At 36.5% G+C, this 17,392-nt stretch overlaps 1 protein-coding gene across 4 annotated transcripts; it reads right to left on the bottom strand.

The window, feature by feature from the left end:
- Nucleotides 1–8,540: 8,540 nt before the first annotated feature.
- Nucleotides 8,541–10,226, bottom strand: LOC133844303 (uncharacterized). Of its 4 annotated transcripts, none has more exons than XR_009894593.1 (3): nucleotides 10,022–10,222; nucleotides 9,268–9,962; nucleotides 8,541–9,204 (listed from the first exon to the last, which is right to left on the bottom strand). XR_009894593.1 is itself a non-coding variant. In XM_062278220.1 (3 exons), the coding sequence occupies exons 2-3, from the start codon at nucleotides 9,499–9,501 to the stop codon at nucleotides 8,565–8,567; spliced, it is 879 nt and encodes a 292-aa protein (XP_062134204.1). In that variant the 5' UTR covers nucleotides 9,502–9,962; nucleotides 10,022–10,226; the 3' UTR covers nucleotides 8,541–8,564. The 4 variants fall into 4 exon arrangements, 1 of the variants encoding a protein (XP_062134204.1); XR_009894592.1 differs by having other exon boundaries at nucleotides 8,541–9,221; XR_009894591.1 differs by having other exon boundaries at nucleotides 9,264–9,962.
- Between the last annotated feature and the right edge of the window lie 7,166 nt (nucleotides 10,227–17,392).

A 17,392-nucleotide genomic window follows, 5' to 3' on the forward strand; every position in this document is an offset into this window, starting at 1 on the left:
AAAGCTAGATAGTATAATAACAGGCACTACAACTGCAATAATAACAACAGTCACAGCAACAGCAACAGCAATATTACGAGGAACAGCTTGTTGTTGTCTCTGGTCTGTTGTACAAGCAAATAAAGGCGTGACACAGTTCTTGCATTCTCATCCACTCGCACACACACACAGACACATGGACAGTTAGTGACAATGCACACAGATGTAGAAACACATGGTCGTATCTTATTTATAGTCCTGTTGCTACTGCTGCTTCAGTCAAAGTCAGTCAACCGGGCCAGCCAGTCACTTGTACTTTACTTCTGCAGCAATTGCAACAAAGCCTCATAGGTAGCCTTTGCCTTTGTGTCCTGTTTGCATTATTTTCCACTTACCCTCTCTCTCTCTCTCTCTCTCTCTCTCTTCCTCTGAGTTCTTTTGCGACAAACAGCATAGGTAAAAACCTGCCGTTCGACTAGAGACATGGAAGTGGCATAGTTGTAAATTGTTTCAGTACCAAATGAAGTGCCACTTAAGAGCCACTTGATAAATGAATCTATTTGCCTGCTGACAACTAAATCCCTTGAAGCAGTAAATATAGAAATACTCCTCGTACTATTTGTATAAGAAATTCATTAAGTCGTCATTTAAAGAGTTTTCACCTCTCAAATTGACTTCGAATAAGCTTCGGCAAGTCCATAAAACTAATTAAAATTAATGGCATTTTGATTTGTTAAGCCAGGCATTTTACTTAATTGCGTTCCGCATGACATTTTCCTCAGCACAATGAAAAGGAAGGGATGCTAATTATGTTCAGATTTGTGTGGCTCAATAAAAATGGTGTTATATTACTATATCGGTTGATTAGGATAATAATATATGATATAGTCATAATGCTGAATTTCTTTATCCTTTGGTCCGAACCCCACTTTTGTATCGCAGTTTAAAATTGATCCCGAAACTCGCAATACAATTGCATTGATTTCAGTACAAATCGTAGATTACTATACCTATAAGGAATAAGGACGTAATTGAATAACATCTGCACGCAGATCAAGTTTGTTTCCCACTTTTCAAAACGGAAAAAAAACATAAAATTAGATATTATTATGTATTTATGAACCGAATAAAGCGATTGGTATATTTTTGTTGCTGATAATACGGTATATATATTTAAAATGTGGTTTTATGGAAAGTGAGTAGTGGGTATCTCATTGTAGTGCATACTCGAAGTTAGTTTTGTAACTTGTTTTTTTATATTTATATTTTGACGTTAATTACTGTTTGCTCGAGCTAATTCTATTTTTCCAGATTTATATAATATAATAATACTTATAATACAATTTAATATATTCAAGACAACGATTTTAAATGACAGATGCTAATTACGCATTTGCAATATTTATACTAGATTTGCAGTAGAGGAAAATATATAATATTTTAAAATATAGCGCACTTAACACTAACTACATGCATATATTCAAGTGCAACAGGAAAGAAGTCAAATATAAAAATAAGTACTGCTCTCATACAAGTAATTTAACAGTTGAAATCAATTCCAATGTTGATTGATTGTTGTCAATTCAAATGGGTGTCAATCAAATGAGCTTTATTTCCCCAATTGATATCTTTATATATGTGTGTGTGTGTGGTTCTCAAGTGAGTTCTTTTGTTTTTGTTGAATACTGTGGCATCATTACCACTCGTATTTGCAGCGATAAGAGAGTGTGACAACGTGTGGCATCCACCTCATGCAGGTTGCAGTGTCAGATTGGCAAGCAGTGCACATGTTCACCATTACTTAAAGTGCATTAGATGGCAAATGCAACTTACCGCAAAAAAACTCAAGACCACTTTATCCCCATGCTATCATCCAGCTTCGGGGCACACGTGTCCCATCAACTTGTGGCCAAAGCCAAAACACAGAGAGAGAGAGAGAGAGAGAGAGAAAGAGAGAGAGAACCTCGCAGAGGTTTAAAGTGCAGTCAGCACATACTCAACGTTGACCTTTCACATTGGGGGCTAAAGAAGCTTCGCTGCGTGACGTTGACGTCGCCTCGCATGTTGAAAACCATTTGATATGGTCGTGTATGTTCCTATAGTCGCGACACTTGATAAAATTAATGAGCATCGACTCAGCCAAAAACAAAATGAAAATAAAAATGAAAATACAAATAAAACAGAAGACAGAAGACAAACAACAACGTGAACCAATTGAATTAAGGGGGCCCCAGAGATAAATATTAAGAGGAGGGTTCTCATCAAATTGCTTGGGGAACAAAAGTTGTCCACATGGGATTGTGCAACCTTAATAGCAACAGATTCTATGACATGGCCCTATTTTTTACACTTTACTGAGCTAAGCCTTCAAAAAAAAACAGTGAACTGCTTAATTTAAAGAGCATTCAGAAAAGTCAACGCTTCGGGGTCGATTCCTAAAGCAACAAAAACCGACCAATGCATAAAGAAAAAGTAAAAGACGAACTGTATGTGAAAGGAGAAAAAAATAAAACAAAAATAACGAGAAATACTCGTATAATAAAAAGAAGAAAAACTGTTGCCTGCTTTCAGGCGATGCGGCTGCCGTTTCTAAATGTCAGCGTGTAATAAAATTTGGACGCCTTTTACGCATTTTTAAGTTTGCGCCGCTTTCGCATAAATGAAATTATTAACAAATAAATGAAAAATGCGCAGTAAAAGTGAATTATAATTTTTGTTTTCTTCATTGCTTTCGCTTTATCAACATTTTTAATATTTTCATTCAATTTTGCAGGTTGCCCGCACCAAGCATAAATATCAAAGGTGAGTGTGGGAATACACACGCGTGTGTATTTGTGTGTGTGTGTGTGAGTGTGCCGAGAAACCGAGGAGACGCTGCCGTGTATATGAGTAGTTTTTTTTTTTATATTTTACTTGAATTGAATTGGGAGTAAAAATAAGAAGCTGAGAGGGGTTATTCGGGCTCGGGTTCGAGTTCGAGTTCTGGCACCGGTTGCTGGCTGCTGGCTGCTGGCTGTCGTGTCAATTCAATCAACTTGCTTTCTTGCCGACTGACTCCCCTTGCGCCTCCTTTGGCTGTTGGTTATACAAATGAAAATTTATTGTATATGCTTTATGCATGCGTTGACACAATATATGTGGATACAGGACCTCACGACTATGGGACTACAGGAGCGCACCGAGCACACACATACACACATGTATATGCGTATAATACATTTTCAATTTGCTGCACAAGACACTCGACAAACTGCGTCGTTTAAAATGAAAATTTCCCAAGCAAAAATGAAAAGCATTAATATAAATGTATATAAATATATATATTTATATTTCACTTTTTTTTTTGTGTCTATTGTGATGCGAAAATTGGAAAACTTTTGCTTAAAAGCAAGCACAAAGCACTCGTTTGACCGCCTCTGCAGATGCAACATTACCCATACGCCGCATGGTCCTGTCACTTAATTAACGTATTCAGCGCACTTCTTCATTTCAGTCAGTTGCCAAAAACGTCTGCAGAGGTTTTCAAAGCAAAAGGTTAGATACAGAAATTAAAAAGGCAGCACAAAAAAAAGAACAAAAAAGAAAAAAAAAATAATGAAAAAACTTAAAACTTGAGTTTTGCGATCTTAGGAGCTGGAAAGTTTCGGCAGTCCGTGCACAGAAAGTAACTTTTAACCTTTGCCAAGTACGAAGCTCGTCTGGGATTGTGGCATGGGAAATGGGGAAAGCATTGTAATAGGTAGCTAATAGCTTGGGGTATTTACCTTAATACCAAGCCTGATGTTTGTTGCTACCTCTGTTAACACAGATGCCTGCCGTCGCGTCGTTGTTGCTTTTCTCTCTCTCTCTCTCTCTCTCTCTCTCTGTCTATTGCGCGCATTCTCATTCGCATTCGCATTCTTCTCTAGCGAGCGCATTTACAAGTCATTTACATATGCGACGGCTCAGCTTGCTGGGCACAAAAACAAGAATATTGAAGCAACAGTGGAGCAGAGCAACAGGGCAACATGCCGCGCTCTTGCGGAGTTGCATTAAAATTTATGCTTACAAAGCCGTTTAGTCAACAACTGCAATGTCTACAGCTGATACAGTGAATCGCCTTTCCTCTGCTCAGTTTCATGCTCAAGCTTCGAGAATTTTCATTTGCTGAGCTGAACTGCAACAAAAAACATATCAGGCTACTTTAAATATAGTTTAAGCTTGTTGGCAAGCTTGAAATTAATTATAAACTCATTTGCATCTAAATAAATAATACGGAAGTTAGAGCTTTCCAAGTGTAGCATGAGTGCAAGAAGTCGACAGACTAGAAATTCAGATACCACAACGACTTGTTTAAAAAGAGTTTAATTAATAAAGTAAAGGCAAATATTTAAACGGTGCACTTTGTGAACTTTGTGTGCAGAGATTCTTTATCCTTGAACTGATTATTAATTATTGCAATCCGTCTTCATATTATTATAATGTTATAATTGAGCAACATACTTCCACCAGAATATCTGTATTGATTCTAACTTCAATGATGGTCTTAAGAGGCCCATATATATATATATAGTTCTTAATATCTCCATAATGATTGTGTATTAGTTGTATTTACTTTAATTGGAAAATGAACTAGGTCTGCAAAGTGTTTCAGTTTTTTTCGCTCAGTATGTAGTGTGGTCGTTCACGAGTAAAAATGAGCTATTCTGTAATCAAACTGAATAAATTCATCTTCTTAGTTCTGCTTTATTCAGTTATTGTCTTTTAATTTTAGTTTGTATTTACTCAGTTGTTCACTTTTTATCTTTAGTTCATTCCTACTCAAATGCTATATTTGTGACTGTTTAAAGTTGTAAAATCAAACTAATAATCGAGAACGAATGGTGTATCCTATTTAGACCAAGTGCATCTGCTTCATTGATGCGATTCTATGATGCAAGTGTTTACAGCGAAGTCGCATCACGCGAATCTAAGCAGCTATTCATAAATAAGTAAACATTCTCAGATATAATGAAGAATAATCAAAGGCATTCGAAAAATATCAACAGAAAATGCAATTTAAGAAATTATGCGACCCTGATGGCTTTCAAAAAGTATAAATTTATATAAAATTAATTTTTTATTCATTAATCGACTCATTATACTAGGCAACTTGCTCTGCAACCATTATATTTTTACAAAGTGACCAAATTGGCGATTTTCTCCAAACAATTTCTTATCCTTGTGTTTATTTCCTGTCCTTTTTTTCGATTTTTTTTTTTTAAAGAATTGCAAAGCAATTTAAAATAATTTTAAGTCGCTAACATTGGCAAGGGAAAAAATCAGCTAATTTCCAACGATATCGCTGTATTTTCGACAGATATACACAAATATTAACCAAAGTATAGCCCCCTTCTCTGAATTTTTGCCGCATGATCAATGATTCGGCTCCATTCGCCGTCCATCTCTTATAGTACACAGTCGCATATGGAATGATGCGGTGGTATGTTTTACATAACATAATTTTCTAAGATGCAGACCAGTCTAAACATCGCATTAGCCGTACCTTTCTTACACACAGCTTATGGAATGATGCTAAAAAAACAGGGTATTAGATTACTGATAAAAAAAGAAACAAAAGAACATATTCAGTAAATTGAATGATGTTTACACAAAATGAATACAATAAAGCTTATACTATATACTTGCTTGGAAATAGTAATTAGAAAATGTATTAATACACTAATGAGTTGACTATTATCACATGCAGCTAAGGAAGTGGGATTTAATTGAGAACATTTTGTATAATTTCATTGATCCATTGAGGTTAATTTAATTTAACCTTACGACCCAATAGATTTGCCATATCTGTAGCTGTAATTTTCCCCACAATGTTCTACGAAGCATTAATATCGAGTATGCGAATAGATTTGCCATTTCAAATGCAATTCTGTAGCCCATGAAATTGACTTAGCCATATGTGTGTCCTGTGATGCACGCTCAACGAACGCACTTTTGATGTATTTTCCGAATGGCACTCGAATGTTTATATATGGGAGACACGGCGTTAAACCTCAGCGCATGCATGGTATTATATTATGTGATCTAATATATGTATATATAGTATATATGGTATATTGGCTAGGCACATCTGCAAACAGCCGATGACGTCATGGGGCAGAGTTCAAGTGTGGCATGGATACAGAGAGAGAGGTTAGGGGGCAGCGAGTCACGTAAAAGTAGCTCGTTAAAAATTGATGATGTGCATCAATGCGTGACGATATGGCTTTCAGGCTAAGAGGACATGCCACGTGGCACGCCCACTTCATTGGCGGACGTGCAGATGGAGGGCGTTGTTAACCCATTGGCGGTTGCCACCTTTGTTATTATATTTATTTTATTTTATTTTGTTGTTGTTTTTTTTGTTGTTGTTTATTTTGTTACCTTTGAGCATTTATCAACGTATTTGTTTTAAGATTTATGACATTTTAAAGCCGCATTAGAACTCATAAAAAAGTCACAATAATAAAGCAGCTGCGCGATATATTCGTACTCTTGTCTCACGACAACTTTTCTAAATGCTTTGCATACATCTTCAGGACACCACGCTTTTCCTATGCGAGTGTGTGTGTGTGTGTATGTGTGAGTGTGTGTGTCGTGCGTGTGCAGTCGACTTGCTAACCGGAGCACTGATACATAAATATGTAATGCATGTCAGTTTGGTTTTGTGCTTTGATTTAACAGCAACAGCGACTGGCGGCAGTGTCGTTGATTTATGGCCATACGTTGCCTTCTAAAAGTATGCCACACTCCCTTGCGCCCAGCGATGACATATAAGTAGGTTGCCTGATAAGTAATCGCCTCTATTGCAATCTCGATTTAAAAATTGTAAAGACCTTACCACTAGATAGCAAATTCTTAAAATTTTATTACTGGGTTTTCATTTATTTCATTTAATAAATTAAGTATAATACTTTTTTTCTGAATACTTATAGTTTTTTTTGCCAACATTTCAATTACATTTTTATATACATAATTTTACAATATTTAATCTACCACTTTATTAAAATGTAAAATAATATCTAAAGCGAGTCTTTGGTTAGTCATTATCTCAAGGAATGTTTTTCGACTAAAATAAATTTATACTCAATTTAAATACAATTTTACAAAAAATCTATTTAATCTTATTTACCAATGATAAGCTCCGAAATGTTTCTCATAATTAAAAATTATAAAGAATCTATTTCTATTGCAAAGTCCAAAAAAAAAAAAAAACATTTTCTTTACTTTATTTATTTTGTTTATTTTACTTATGGTATTTAGTTTATTAATTTTATTTACTTTGTTTATTTTATTTATATTATTTATTTTTTATGTTTTATGTTCCTTATATACGCACCGATCGCACCTCGCGGGTGAGCGTATAAAAATTCCGCTAGACGTACGCAAATTTAATTAGTGCACAGACGCGCTTAGCTCCCCAAAAAGAGTGCAGCGAAATGTGCGAAATATGAGAAAATGCGAAATGTTTTTCTTTCAGCTTGCCTGGCTACGAAATATATATCGTATCATACTTTAGACGATGCGCACATAAAATCTGCCTTTAATGAAGACATATAAAAAGGTTATGTGCAGGCATCTTAAGGCCATAAAATCTTCATCAGCGCACATTGGTTTTCTAAAGAGCATTTTAAAGTGCAAAATTTCTGATTTATTTAGCTCTATTTCTAGGAACTAACAATAGACTTCAGCAAATATTGTCCTTAAATATCTATATTTATTGTCACTGATTATCAGTTTTCGTTGCGTGAAATACTTTATTTAACTTTTGCTCTTAATGTCTGTGCTTGCTTTATGTTTCGGCTAAAGTCAAAGACTCAATTAAATCTCTAACAATGAGAATTACTTTGAGAAACTTCTTGGGCAACGAAAACTTGCAGAAGTTTATTGGCCAGGCTGATGGGACTGTATTGATTAAGGAGTGTCAATGCTGTTGCGCTTTTGCCCTCGCCAGCTAATTAAGTTTGAGTTTGAGTTGAGGCAAGTGTGTGATATTACGCATACGCCATGTGTGACCCAAGTTCCATGAAGTTGACAACCTTTCTTTTTTTTTTGGTTCTACTGAGGGAGGCCAATAAACAAAATGCTGAATATATATATGCATTTGTTTTTATGGTTACATGCGCCACTCAGGCAGCAAACTCAACGCATGTTATTTACCTAAAATATTGCGCATACGCCGCAGTTGCCAATACGTATGATGTGCCAACACAAAAACTGGGCAAAAAACTCCCACGTGTGCTGAAAAATGCTTTTCAACCTAATGGAAAATTCAACGCGTTTACCTTTTTTGATAAACGAGTACAAGGAAAGCAGTTGCTTGGGCGGTGTGAAATGTGTTGTGTGCTTGTATGTGAAGGGGGATGATGGGGCGGGTGCTGTGTTAAGTCAAGCAGCGTTTAAGCTTCAAAGCGGTCGCACTCGAGTGTCAGGACGTAGGCCTAACAAAGGAGATTCCTAATACTTGGCTATTTCCGTTGAGTGTGTCGTATCCAATTGCTGAATAATATCACATATACAAATTCAAGTCAAATTTTAGAAGCTAAGGTGAAGTCATGCATAATTATTTAAAACATTAGATCCCAAAACTTCGATGGCGTAAAATATTTGCTCAAAGAAATAAATTTTTGTTCATTTTCTGCGGATGCACCACAAAAAAGCTGATCGCATATTATGTAATTAGAAGTTGAAGGTTCGCATTGCATCGAATCAGATAGAGCCGGGTCTTTGGGCTTTCCTTTTATCTCCTCGGGATGATCAATAAACACTTCGTAATTATCCATAGTTTCTCGGAGCTGTCTCGAATATTGTACAAATTCGCTATAGGTAATGTAATACATATTGGGACATTGCCCAGTCACTGGACGATGGTAGCTGCAACGAACGTCTTGCATCCAGCGACGAGGTATTAATAGCTCCTTTCTAACGTCTTCAAACTGTTCCAACGAACTGCGATTGCAGCTCAAAGAGATGACGATGGAGCTGTAGAAGATGCCATCCTCAATTAGCTGTTTCGATGGCGGCCACTTGAAAAAAGCAGCGAGCACTCTGCGAAATCGCCCAATATTCGCATAGCCAGAATTTGTGAGTTGACTGAGCAACTTGGGAGACAAGAATGTAAAGCGAATGCACTTGAAAACATCTGGCAAATGGGAGCTTCGACTTGGCCAGTCTACGTCCAGCCAGTGGAGAGCGCAAAAAAAGAATCTGTTCTAGAATCAAAGCTATAAATTGTGTATTTCAAGAATTATTATAAAACAAAGTACGCACCTCGCATTCAGTATTAACAGTAAGAAAATTTGATTGGAGTATAAAACACATCTGATCAATCGTAAGTTGCAGAAATTGCTGACTGCACATGACTGTTAGCGCGGATTTCGAGATGCGAGGAGTCATAGCCTGGCTGATATGCAAGAGATCAGTGGAATTTCGCAGGCTATAGATAATATAAAAAAGCATCGATCTCTCTGAATTCATTTCCATTGAGTGCATCAAGACAAGCATGAATTAATAATGGAATTTCCAGAAAGTAAACGGATCTTAAAATGTCTAATAGCTCTCTTCTTGGAATTTCCTTAGCTCTCAATAACATCCATTCGTATATAAAGTCAAAGGCATTTGCTGTCACTTGTGTCTGGCGTAGATCGATCGAAGTGTGTCCAATCAGCTTTCTAAAGTAAGCGGAGTTCATAGTCAGCACAAAGGCGTGGCAGGAGTATTGACGATCTGCCACTAGAACAACGGTATCTGGTTCAATGCCTTTCAGAATGAGCTGTATTATTGATTCCACAGTTGTTGAGTTCTTGATCGTCACACTTTCCTTTTCCTTTTTCCATTTAACTTCGAGACATTTCCTTGTGCATTTTTTGGCCACGGAGCACTCAACATTGCAACATTTGCGCATAAATTTGCCCGTTTCAATGCACCGAAAGTTTCTACCCAATTTCTTGCATGATCTCAGTTCACTGGAATATAATTTATTTCATTGTTAATCGGCCAACTGGGCGAGTCTTCGTTAACTTACGATTTATCCCATGATCCCGTTTTCTCAAGCTGCGGCCATAAGTTGTTTAAATAGTCAGCATATGGCTGTTTTAAATTCATGTTATGTATCGATTGTTTTTTCTTTTGTTTTGTATATTAAGTTTCTCTTTGTGAAGTATTTTTCTTTGTAATGGTGACTGCTGCTTAAATGAGTTGAAATTAATTAATTTATTTGGCAGACCGACTTAAGTTTGCTAAATTTATGTTTAAATATTTAATGCTCAAATTATCTTTTCGCATTTTGTATTTACCATGCGTTTGAATTCCTTTACCAGTGTGTGATTTTGTTTGATTTTCTTGGAAAACTCATAAAATATTTACACATTCTGAAGATTATGACAAAGTTTGTCATTTTAATCCCGATTGTTACCCTTTGGGTTTTCGTATGAAACTTGTCAATTTTCAATATGTTTGCGTTTCTTTACTTTTTGACATTCTTTAATATGAAATGACACGTTGTTAAATGTCAAAAGCTTTTCTTGATTTTATCCTAGGGGTTATACTAGGTTAATATCAACTTTTTAACTCGAAATTCTATTGATTGTATAATTTTTTACACTGAAAAATTAATGAACAATTAAATACTTAGGTAAATAAATAGAATTGACAGTATAGACAGTATTTTCGCTGACACAGTTTTAAAACGCTTTCTCAAAATGTTGCAACAATTAATGCATCAATCTAACAATAAGTAGTTTGTTAAAAAAAGACTGACAGTAAAATTAAAAGTATGAAAGCTACATTAAGCAAAAGCTTGAAAGAAACCAGTATTAAAATTAATTATCTAAAATGTTTTGCAACGCAACATAAATAACTAGAATATGAAACCAATAATAACAAGTCTGAGGGGAGCAGCAACAATATGTTGTTGACAAAGCAGAGCTTTAAAAAAACCGCACAATGTGAATTCGTCTTTTTGCGGTTGCCGAAGACATAATACACTAGACTTTGGACGTGAAAATAAAATAGTCAACACTTAAATTAAAATTCATAATCATTAATCAACACTAAAAATAGGAAATATTGATAAGCGAAGGTAAAAGTAATAGAATCGTTGATTAGGCGCTACTTGTGTGTAATCGATGCTAAAAGTCATTGTAAAATATTAGAGGAAGACAAATAAGATTAGTAAAAACTGACGAGAAGAATTAAATGATCACATCACTATAGATTACAATATTTGAATGCGTTATGATTATTATATATTAGCATTGAATATGTTTTAATATACTTTTGAATAAAACTCGACAAAGTCTTGCACATTTTCTATGTCAGATAAACAGAGAGAGATAAATATTCATTTTTGTAATATAAGAATTTTTAAGAATTTGTCGATGTCATGAAGTTTAAAAATCCTTTTACCAAAATAAAAATATTTATTAAACGGGTGAAGTTGTCGGAAAAACTCTTAAAATAAATTAAACTAAGCTTTCAAGTTACAAAATGCAAGCACTCTTTGGCAGGGTATAAGAGTAACAGAAAATGAAGAAAGAAATAAGACGTCGCCGTTTTGAGTTCTTCAAAAATTCATGACAAGTCGCATAAAGTGCTCAATTTTATGAAATGAAAACAGCAAGTGGCGGATGTTGCCCTCGTCCTTCATTCCACCTGGAGCAGCATCACTGACTGGCTGGCTGACAGGCTCAGTGGCTGCCTTCTGCTGTGTTTGTCTGCTCATCACCCCACCGGTGGTTATTATGGATTTACATGAAATATGCAGAGGGCAACGTTTGACAAAATGATTTCCTAAGCTGCCGCTAAATTGTCAAATATTAACAAGTCGTGTGTGTGTGTCTGTTGGCAACCAGATGACATCAGTTGTAATGTAGTTAAAGCGAAAACTGCAGCTGTGTGTACATCCTGTGTCGCATATGTAGATAGTTCTATTTATACCATTCCAATTGCAGTTGCAGTTGCAGTTGCACACAACTATTGCATCACACTTAATGCGGAATACGCTGACGCATGCGGTCGGTAGCCATGACATCACTTTACACGCACGATTTGTGGCAAATGCTGCCATAATTTCTGCCTCTGCCTCTGCCGCTGACTCTGCTTTGATGCTGGATACTGGATGCTGCGGCGAGTGGGCGCAGGATGACCAATGCAAGATGGCGACGACTTCCGCGCGCACAAACGGAAGTCAGGCAACGTCTCTTCTCTGGGCTATGCGTGTGTGTGTGTGAGTCGCTATTGTCAACGAGCGTCTTTGCCATTTGGCCCACACACTCACATATATATAGACACTCACACATTTGCCTTACTGGCATTTGGCTGGGGTCCAACAAGCGCACAACAATTTTTCAGTACAGTCAGCAAAAAAGCTGCACACGAAAAATGTAAAATTGTGTAGCATACCTTGCGGCGCTTCAGTCGTAGCTGACACAAATTAGCGACTGAATTTCTCTTTTTGGCGTTCTCGCTGGTCACTGGATGCAGTCAATGACATTTAAGACTGAAAACCTGAAACTCATCAATGGTATTGCTACGAAATAGAAAAAACCTTTTTCGCAGCTTTTTTTTTTTTAGAAATACAAAATATTGTATATATATATTTTTTTTGTTTTTCAAGAAAAATTAAAATTTTTCTGAATTTGCATAAATATGGAATCTTTAAAATCATAATTTGTGTTCATTAAGATATCATCATGAATATATGAATATAAAAGCAATAAACAAGAAAATTCTGTTGAATAAAAATCGATGAATCAGTTTCTAAACTGGTATTGATTTTAACTGATTTGAATAACTGAAAAGTATAAATTGAAATTGCAAGTGGATTTATTTTACATACATTTTAATCCCAAAAGAATCTATAAAATTAGAAGTTATGAAGTAATATAAGAGCACATATTATTTCATTTTGCTATGAACTAGATATGTCTGTAGAGAAACTAATTAAATATGGATTGGCTTAAATATTTGAAAGCGAAATTGGTTTTTGTAAATCATTTGACGAATTTTGTTCATCTGTGTTTTTAATTTGATTTGATAAAACAAACTTTTTGATAAAAATATGTAAGTAAATTCTATATAACAAAATATTAAAACACATTCCTTAAACTACTAATTTCAATTGATAAATACAACAGCTTCTTTCTTACTTATACTTTGCCAAGAAGGTGTTCAGGAAGTGATTATTCACACATTTGAGGAACTTTTATGTGGGTGCCCACAATGTCCGCATACAAGTGCAAAACAAAATGGCATTGGCTAATCGAATCAGCAGCAATAATACGCTGACATCATGCGCTGAAGATGACGTGCCCAGAGCTGTTGTCATATCATCCGAGTCCCCCTCGACCCCTCCTAGAGTCCCTTTCCCAAAATGAAGCCATGAAACCCTTGGGTCAATGCAAATGCTTGGCAGTAATAAAATTGCAAACTTGCCGCAATCGTCTCTCAATGGAACAATGAGCCAATGTTCAGAATGGGCAACAGAGCATTGCCGCCAGCATTTTTGGCGGCAAACGCCTACGCGACAATGGCCACATAACCACACTCACACACACACCGCCATCACCATCTCTGTATGTGTGTATGTGTGTTTGTTCCTTGTGGTGGTCATAGCACACTCATTTCTGGCTTGTGGCTGCTTGAAAAATCATTCATTGAGAACGCCGCTCGCACACACACACACACACACAAGTAGACAAATGGCTTTATATCGGGTATCCCAACTACAATCGATGTGAGAATGAGTGTGTCAGTGTGTGTGTGTGCGTCCTATCTAGTATACGTCAGTTCATATCGTCGTAGTTTGTTAGTTTTCTAGTTGGCAGACGAAGCTGATTGCACGCGTGGGCGTTTTGCGTTTTGCGCTTTTGTCTGTGTGTGTTGTTTTCATATCCCAAATACATATTTGTACTATCCAGCAAATTGTTGTAAAATACTACGACCCTATATAGTCCATCTCGCTCTACTTCCATCTTACTCCTCGCTTTCCTTCTCTATCTCTCTCTCACTGTTTGTGTGTGTGAGCCATTAAGTTTCATTTTATGACAGCGTCGCGAGAAACAGTGGCAGAAACAGTTGACGCAGCGTCTCCACTTTCAAAACTGGAAATTCCATGAGCGCGTGGGCGACGTCCTGTCAAGGCGTCATCTCCCCTCAGTCCCTGATTCTAGAGTTCTGCTTCTGTTTCAGCTCCTTTCTTGGAGCTGCTCTGTATGCCCGTCGCATGTCGCTGATTTTTCTTAATGGAATTTATGCGAGTGTGAAATTTATGTTGGCAAAAATATTACTGAACTGGCAAAACTATTTTTAGTCATTTTCGCCATAGTCGTCGCCGTCGCCGTCGCCGTCTCCTTCGCTTTTGCCGTCGCCATCTTCGGTGGCCAAGAACTAGAATAATAAGTTTGGAGCAGTATTAAAAGAGGCGTTGTCTGTTTTTGTCTATGCACGTGTTTGGCCTTCACTATGAGTCCCAGTTAGCATGCGTAAGTTTGTGACCATATCTGAGATTGGCCCCAACATTAATTGCAGCGCGTGGGAAAGTCGTTTTGAGCTAGATGCCGCATCATTTGATTCGACATTGCGTATTTCGGCCATAATTTGTATTGGCATATTTTTCTCAACTGTTTGTTTACATGCTCAGTTCAGTAGTGGCTCACAGATTTCATCATCATGCGTCATATTCGCAGTTTAGGACGTCGCAATAAAAGTTATTTTTATTTACTTCAACTGATTTCCATTCCCATTTATTTGGCCAGACAGAAATTTATACCTTGACATTATTTTTAGTGCTGGGTGAACTGTTTTACGGAAATAATAATAACAATGATTTTCAGAATTAGGCGATTATCTTATTTCTTTTGCTTGCCCTCGATGATTTGCTGTAAAGTTAACGATAAGATGGGAAATGAATTTGAATACGCATTCTCTAGAAAATGCGTCAACAAAACAAGACCTTGGCGTTTATTCCTACTATCATAGCAGATGCTCAAGTGGAAGTTGTAATTTTTCTAAAATACATAAATTTATTGGACAGACAATTTTCACTTAGATTTTATTCAATAAAATTGCAGCAAACATTGTAAATGCATTGAATATCATTTAACAACGCTGCTTGTCAGCTGAAAGTGCGTGAACTTCAAAATACCTCTAAAATGGAAATCAACTTAAGCATTAACTGTCAGCTAAAGGTCATGAAAGTAGTCTTTAAGGTTGATGGCGACTTGCATTTGCGGTTGGTGGAGTCTAGTCTTGGTTTCGTGAATTCTAGATTCGTGGCTTATGTATGTAGTCGTCGTACCTAGCCGCACATGCTGCTGTCAATAAAAGCTATAAAATGCGCGACCCTTTGCCACAGAATGTTGCATAAAATGTCATCTGAACAGCGGGCGGTGCAGGCACCGCGGTAACGGGTAAGGCGGGAAATACGTATCCACAGCGGGGGGGAAGCCATTACAAAAGGCCATTTTGCCATTGCAATGCTGGTCGGCATGTGTTTGTGTATATATATATATATCTGTGTGTGTGTGTGTGTGTGTGCAAAGCAATTCACAATAGTTAGATATGCGCTTTTATTGTCATCATAATTTATGGTTTAGTGCGCCCAGTGTATTGTGGCTAGGGCGTGGCAGCTGCCGCCCACATGGCCACATATGTCTTGTGCGAGGGGTTCGATGGGGGCCTCGAAGCGAACAAATTGCTTTTCAATCAATTGAATTTGCAGTTATTGCACTCAAAAGTCGCTCCACAAAAGGTCGCGGCTTGTGGCGGCCTAAAGAAATATCACACATACGCAGCGTGGTACACACTAGTATGTGTGCATTTTGTGGGCAGACAGAGCTATACGTTTCCTCAGAGAGTGACTTTCTTTCCATTCATATGCAGAAGTTATCGACTTTTTTTCTATTTCTTTTCGGCTCTGCCATTGACTGGCAAATGGCTGCAAACGCCCCCGAAAACGTTTTGTATTACAAATGGAAATTTGTCGAGTTTGCCAAAAGCATTATTTTATTTTATACATTTTGAATGTACATACATACTCATGCATATTATCTTCATATTCTTCTATTTTTGTTGGGGACGTTTCAGTGTATTTTGTAATACATACAAAAAAACTAAATAATAAAACAGTCAGACGCCGCCGACGCCACATGGCGCGGGTGTTGGCTTATTTATGATGTAGTTGATAAATAAAATAAATTTCATTTAAGGCACATTTCCCCTCATTATATTTATTTGTGTCCACAGCTTTGGCCGTAAATAATATTTAAATTGCCAATCGATAGCCACACCCAATAGCCCTCTTATCTAACGATTACCACTATCAAATGCAGTCGACTGCCGTTGACAGCCGATGTGAAATGATAGCGGAGGCAACGACTCCCAAGATAATTCTTGACAAGATGCATACAGGTAATCTATATATATACTTATGAAATGCATTGCCATCTGTGGTCTTGACTTGATTGGGAATAAGTTATTCAATTATTCAAATATGGAAATATGCATTCTGTTAGATAGTATAGAAGTTATATGATATATATGAAACATGAGGCTACTGCGATTAGATTGACAGCAAAGTGCTGACAGCATATGCAATCTATATTGCATCTTATGAGAGATTGGCGGACTCTCAGGTATTACATGTTAGTTACACGGTCTGGGTGCAAAAGTATCTGGAATTAGGCAACTATTATTATATTGGAATTATATTTGTCAAAGTTATCAGATAGATTGCTGTGAAGTCATAAACGATGTTTAGGTTATATAAAGGATGATGACATAAATTAAATGTAGGGGAATTTCTTGTAGAACATTGTGTGCCGACTCACATACAATGTATATTGTATAAAGCTTAGTAGCACAACAATATGTTTGCGACTTGATTGCAAAAAGAAAGACATTTCATATTTACTTTAGCCCGATTGATAGTAACTTATTTGAAATGGAACCTTTGGTAAAGTTTTGTACACTATGTATTTATGTCGTATACATATTTGTGAGTTGATTCAGTCAATGAATGTTAGCCATCAGCCATTCAGACAAAAAAAAAACATCACCTCATTATGTTTTAAACAGATATATCTACATATACGTATACATAATATTCGTTTATAAATGTAACGTTGGTTATATAGATATCCTTATTTAATTAATGATTATATAATTATTTTTATATTATTATTATTATTATTTAAGAATTGATAATATGTGTAAAGCACAGTTTGATTAACTTAAATAATACTGCTTCCTGCTGACGACTAATTTCGTTTCGACTGAAAACTGCTGCGGCTTCTATTCTACTTTTGACGACTGATTATCTAAATACTTCTCACGACTTGCTAATGCCAACCGATATCGATTGGGTTTATCGACTAGCCTCCACCTCTGTTTAAAA

Source organism: Drosophila sulfurigaster, chromosome 3 (genome assembly GCF_023558435.1).
Source record: "Drosophila sulfurigaster albostrigata strain 15112-1811.04 chromosome 3, ASM2355843v2, whole genome shotgun sequence".
Classification (NCBI taxonomy): Eukaryota; Metazoa; Arthropoda; class Insecta; order Diptera; family Drosophilidae; genus Drosophila; species Drosophila sulfurigaster.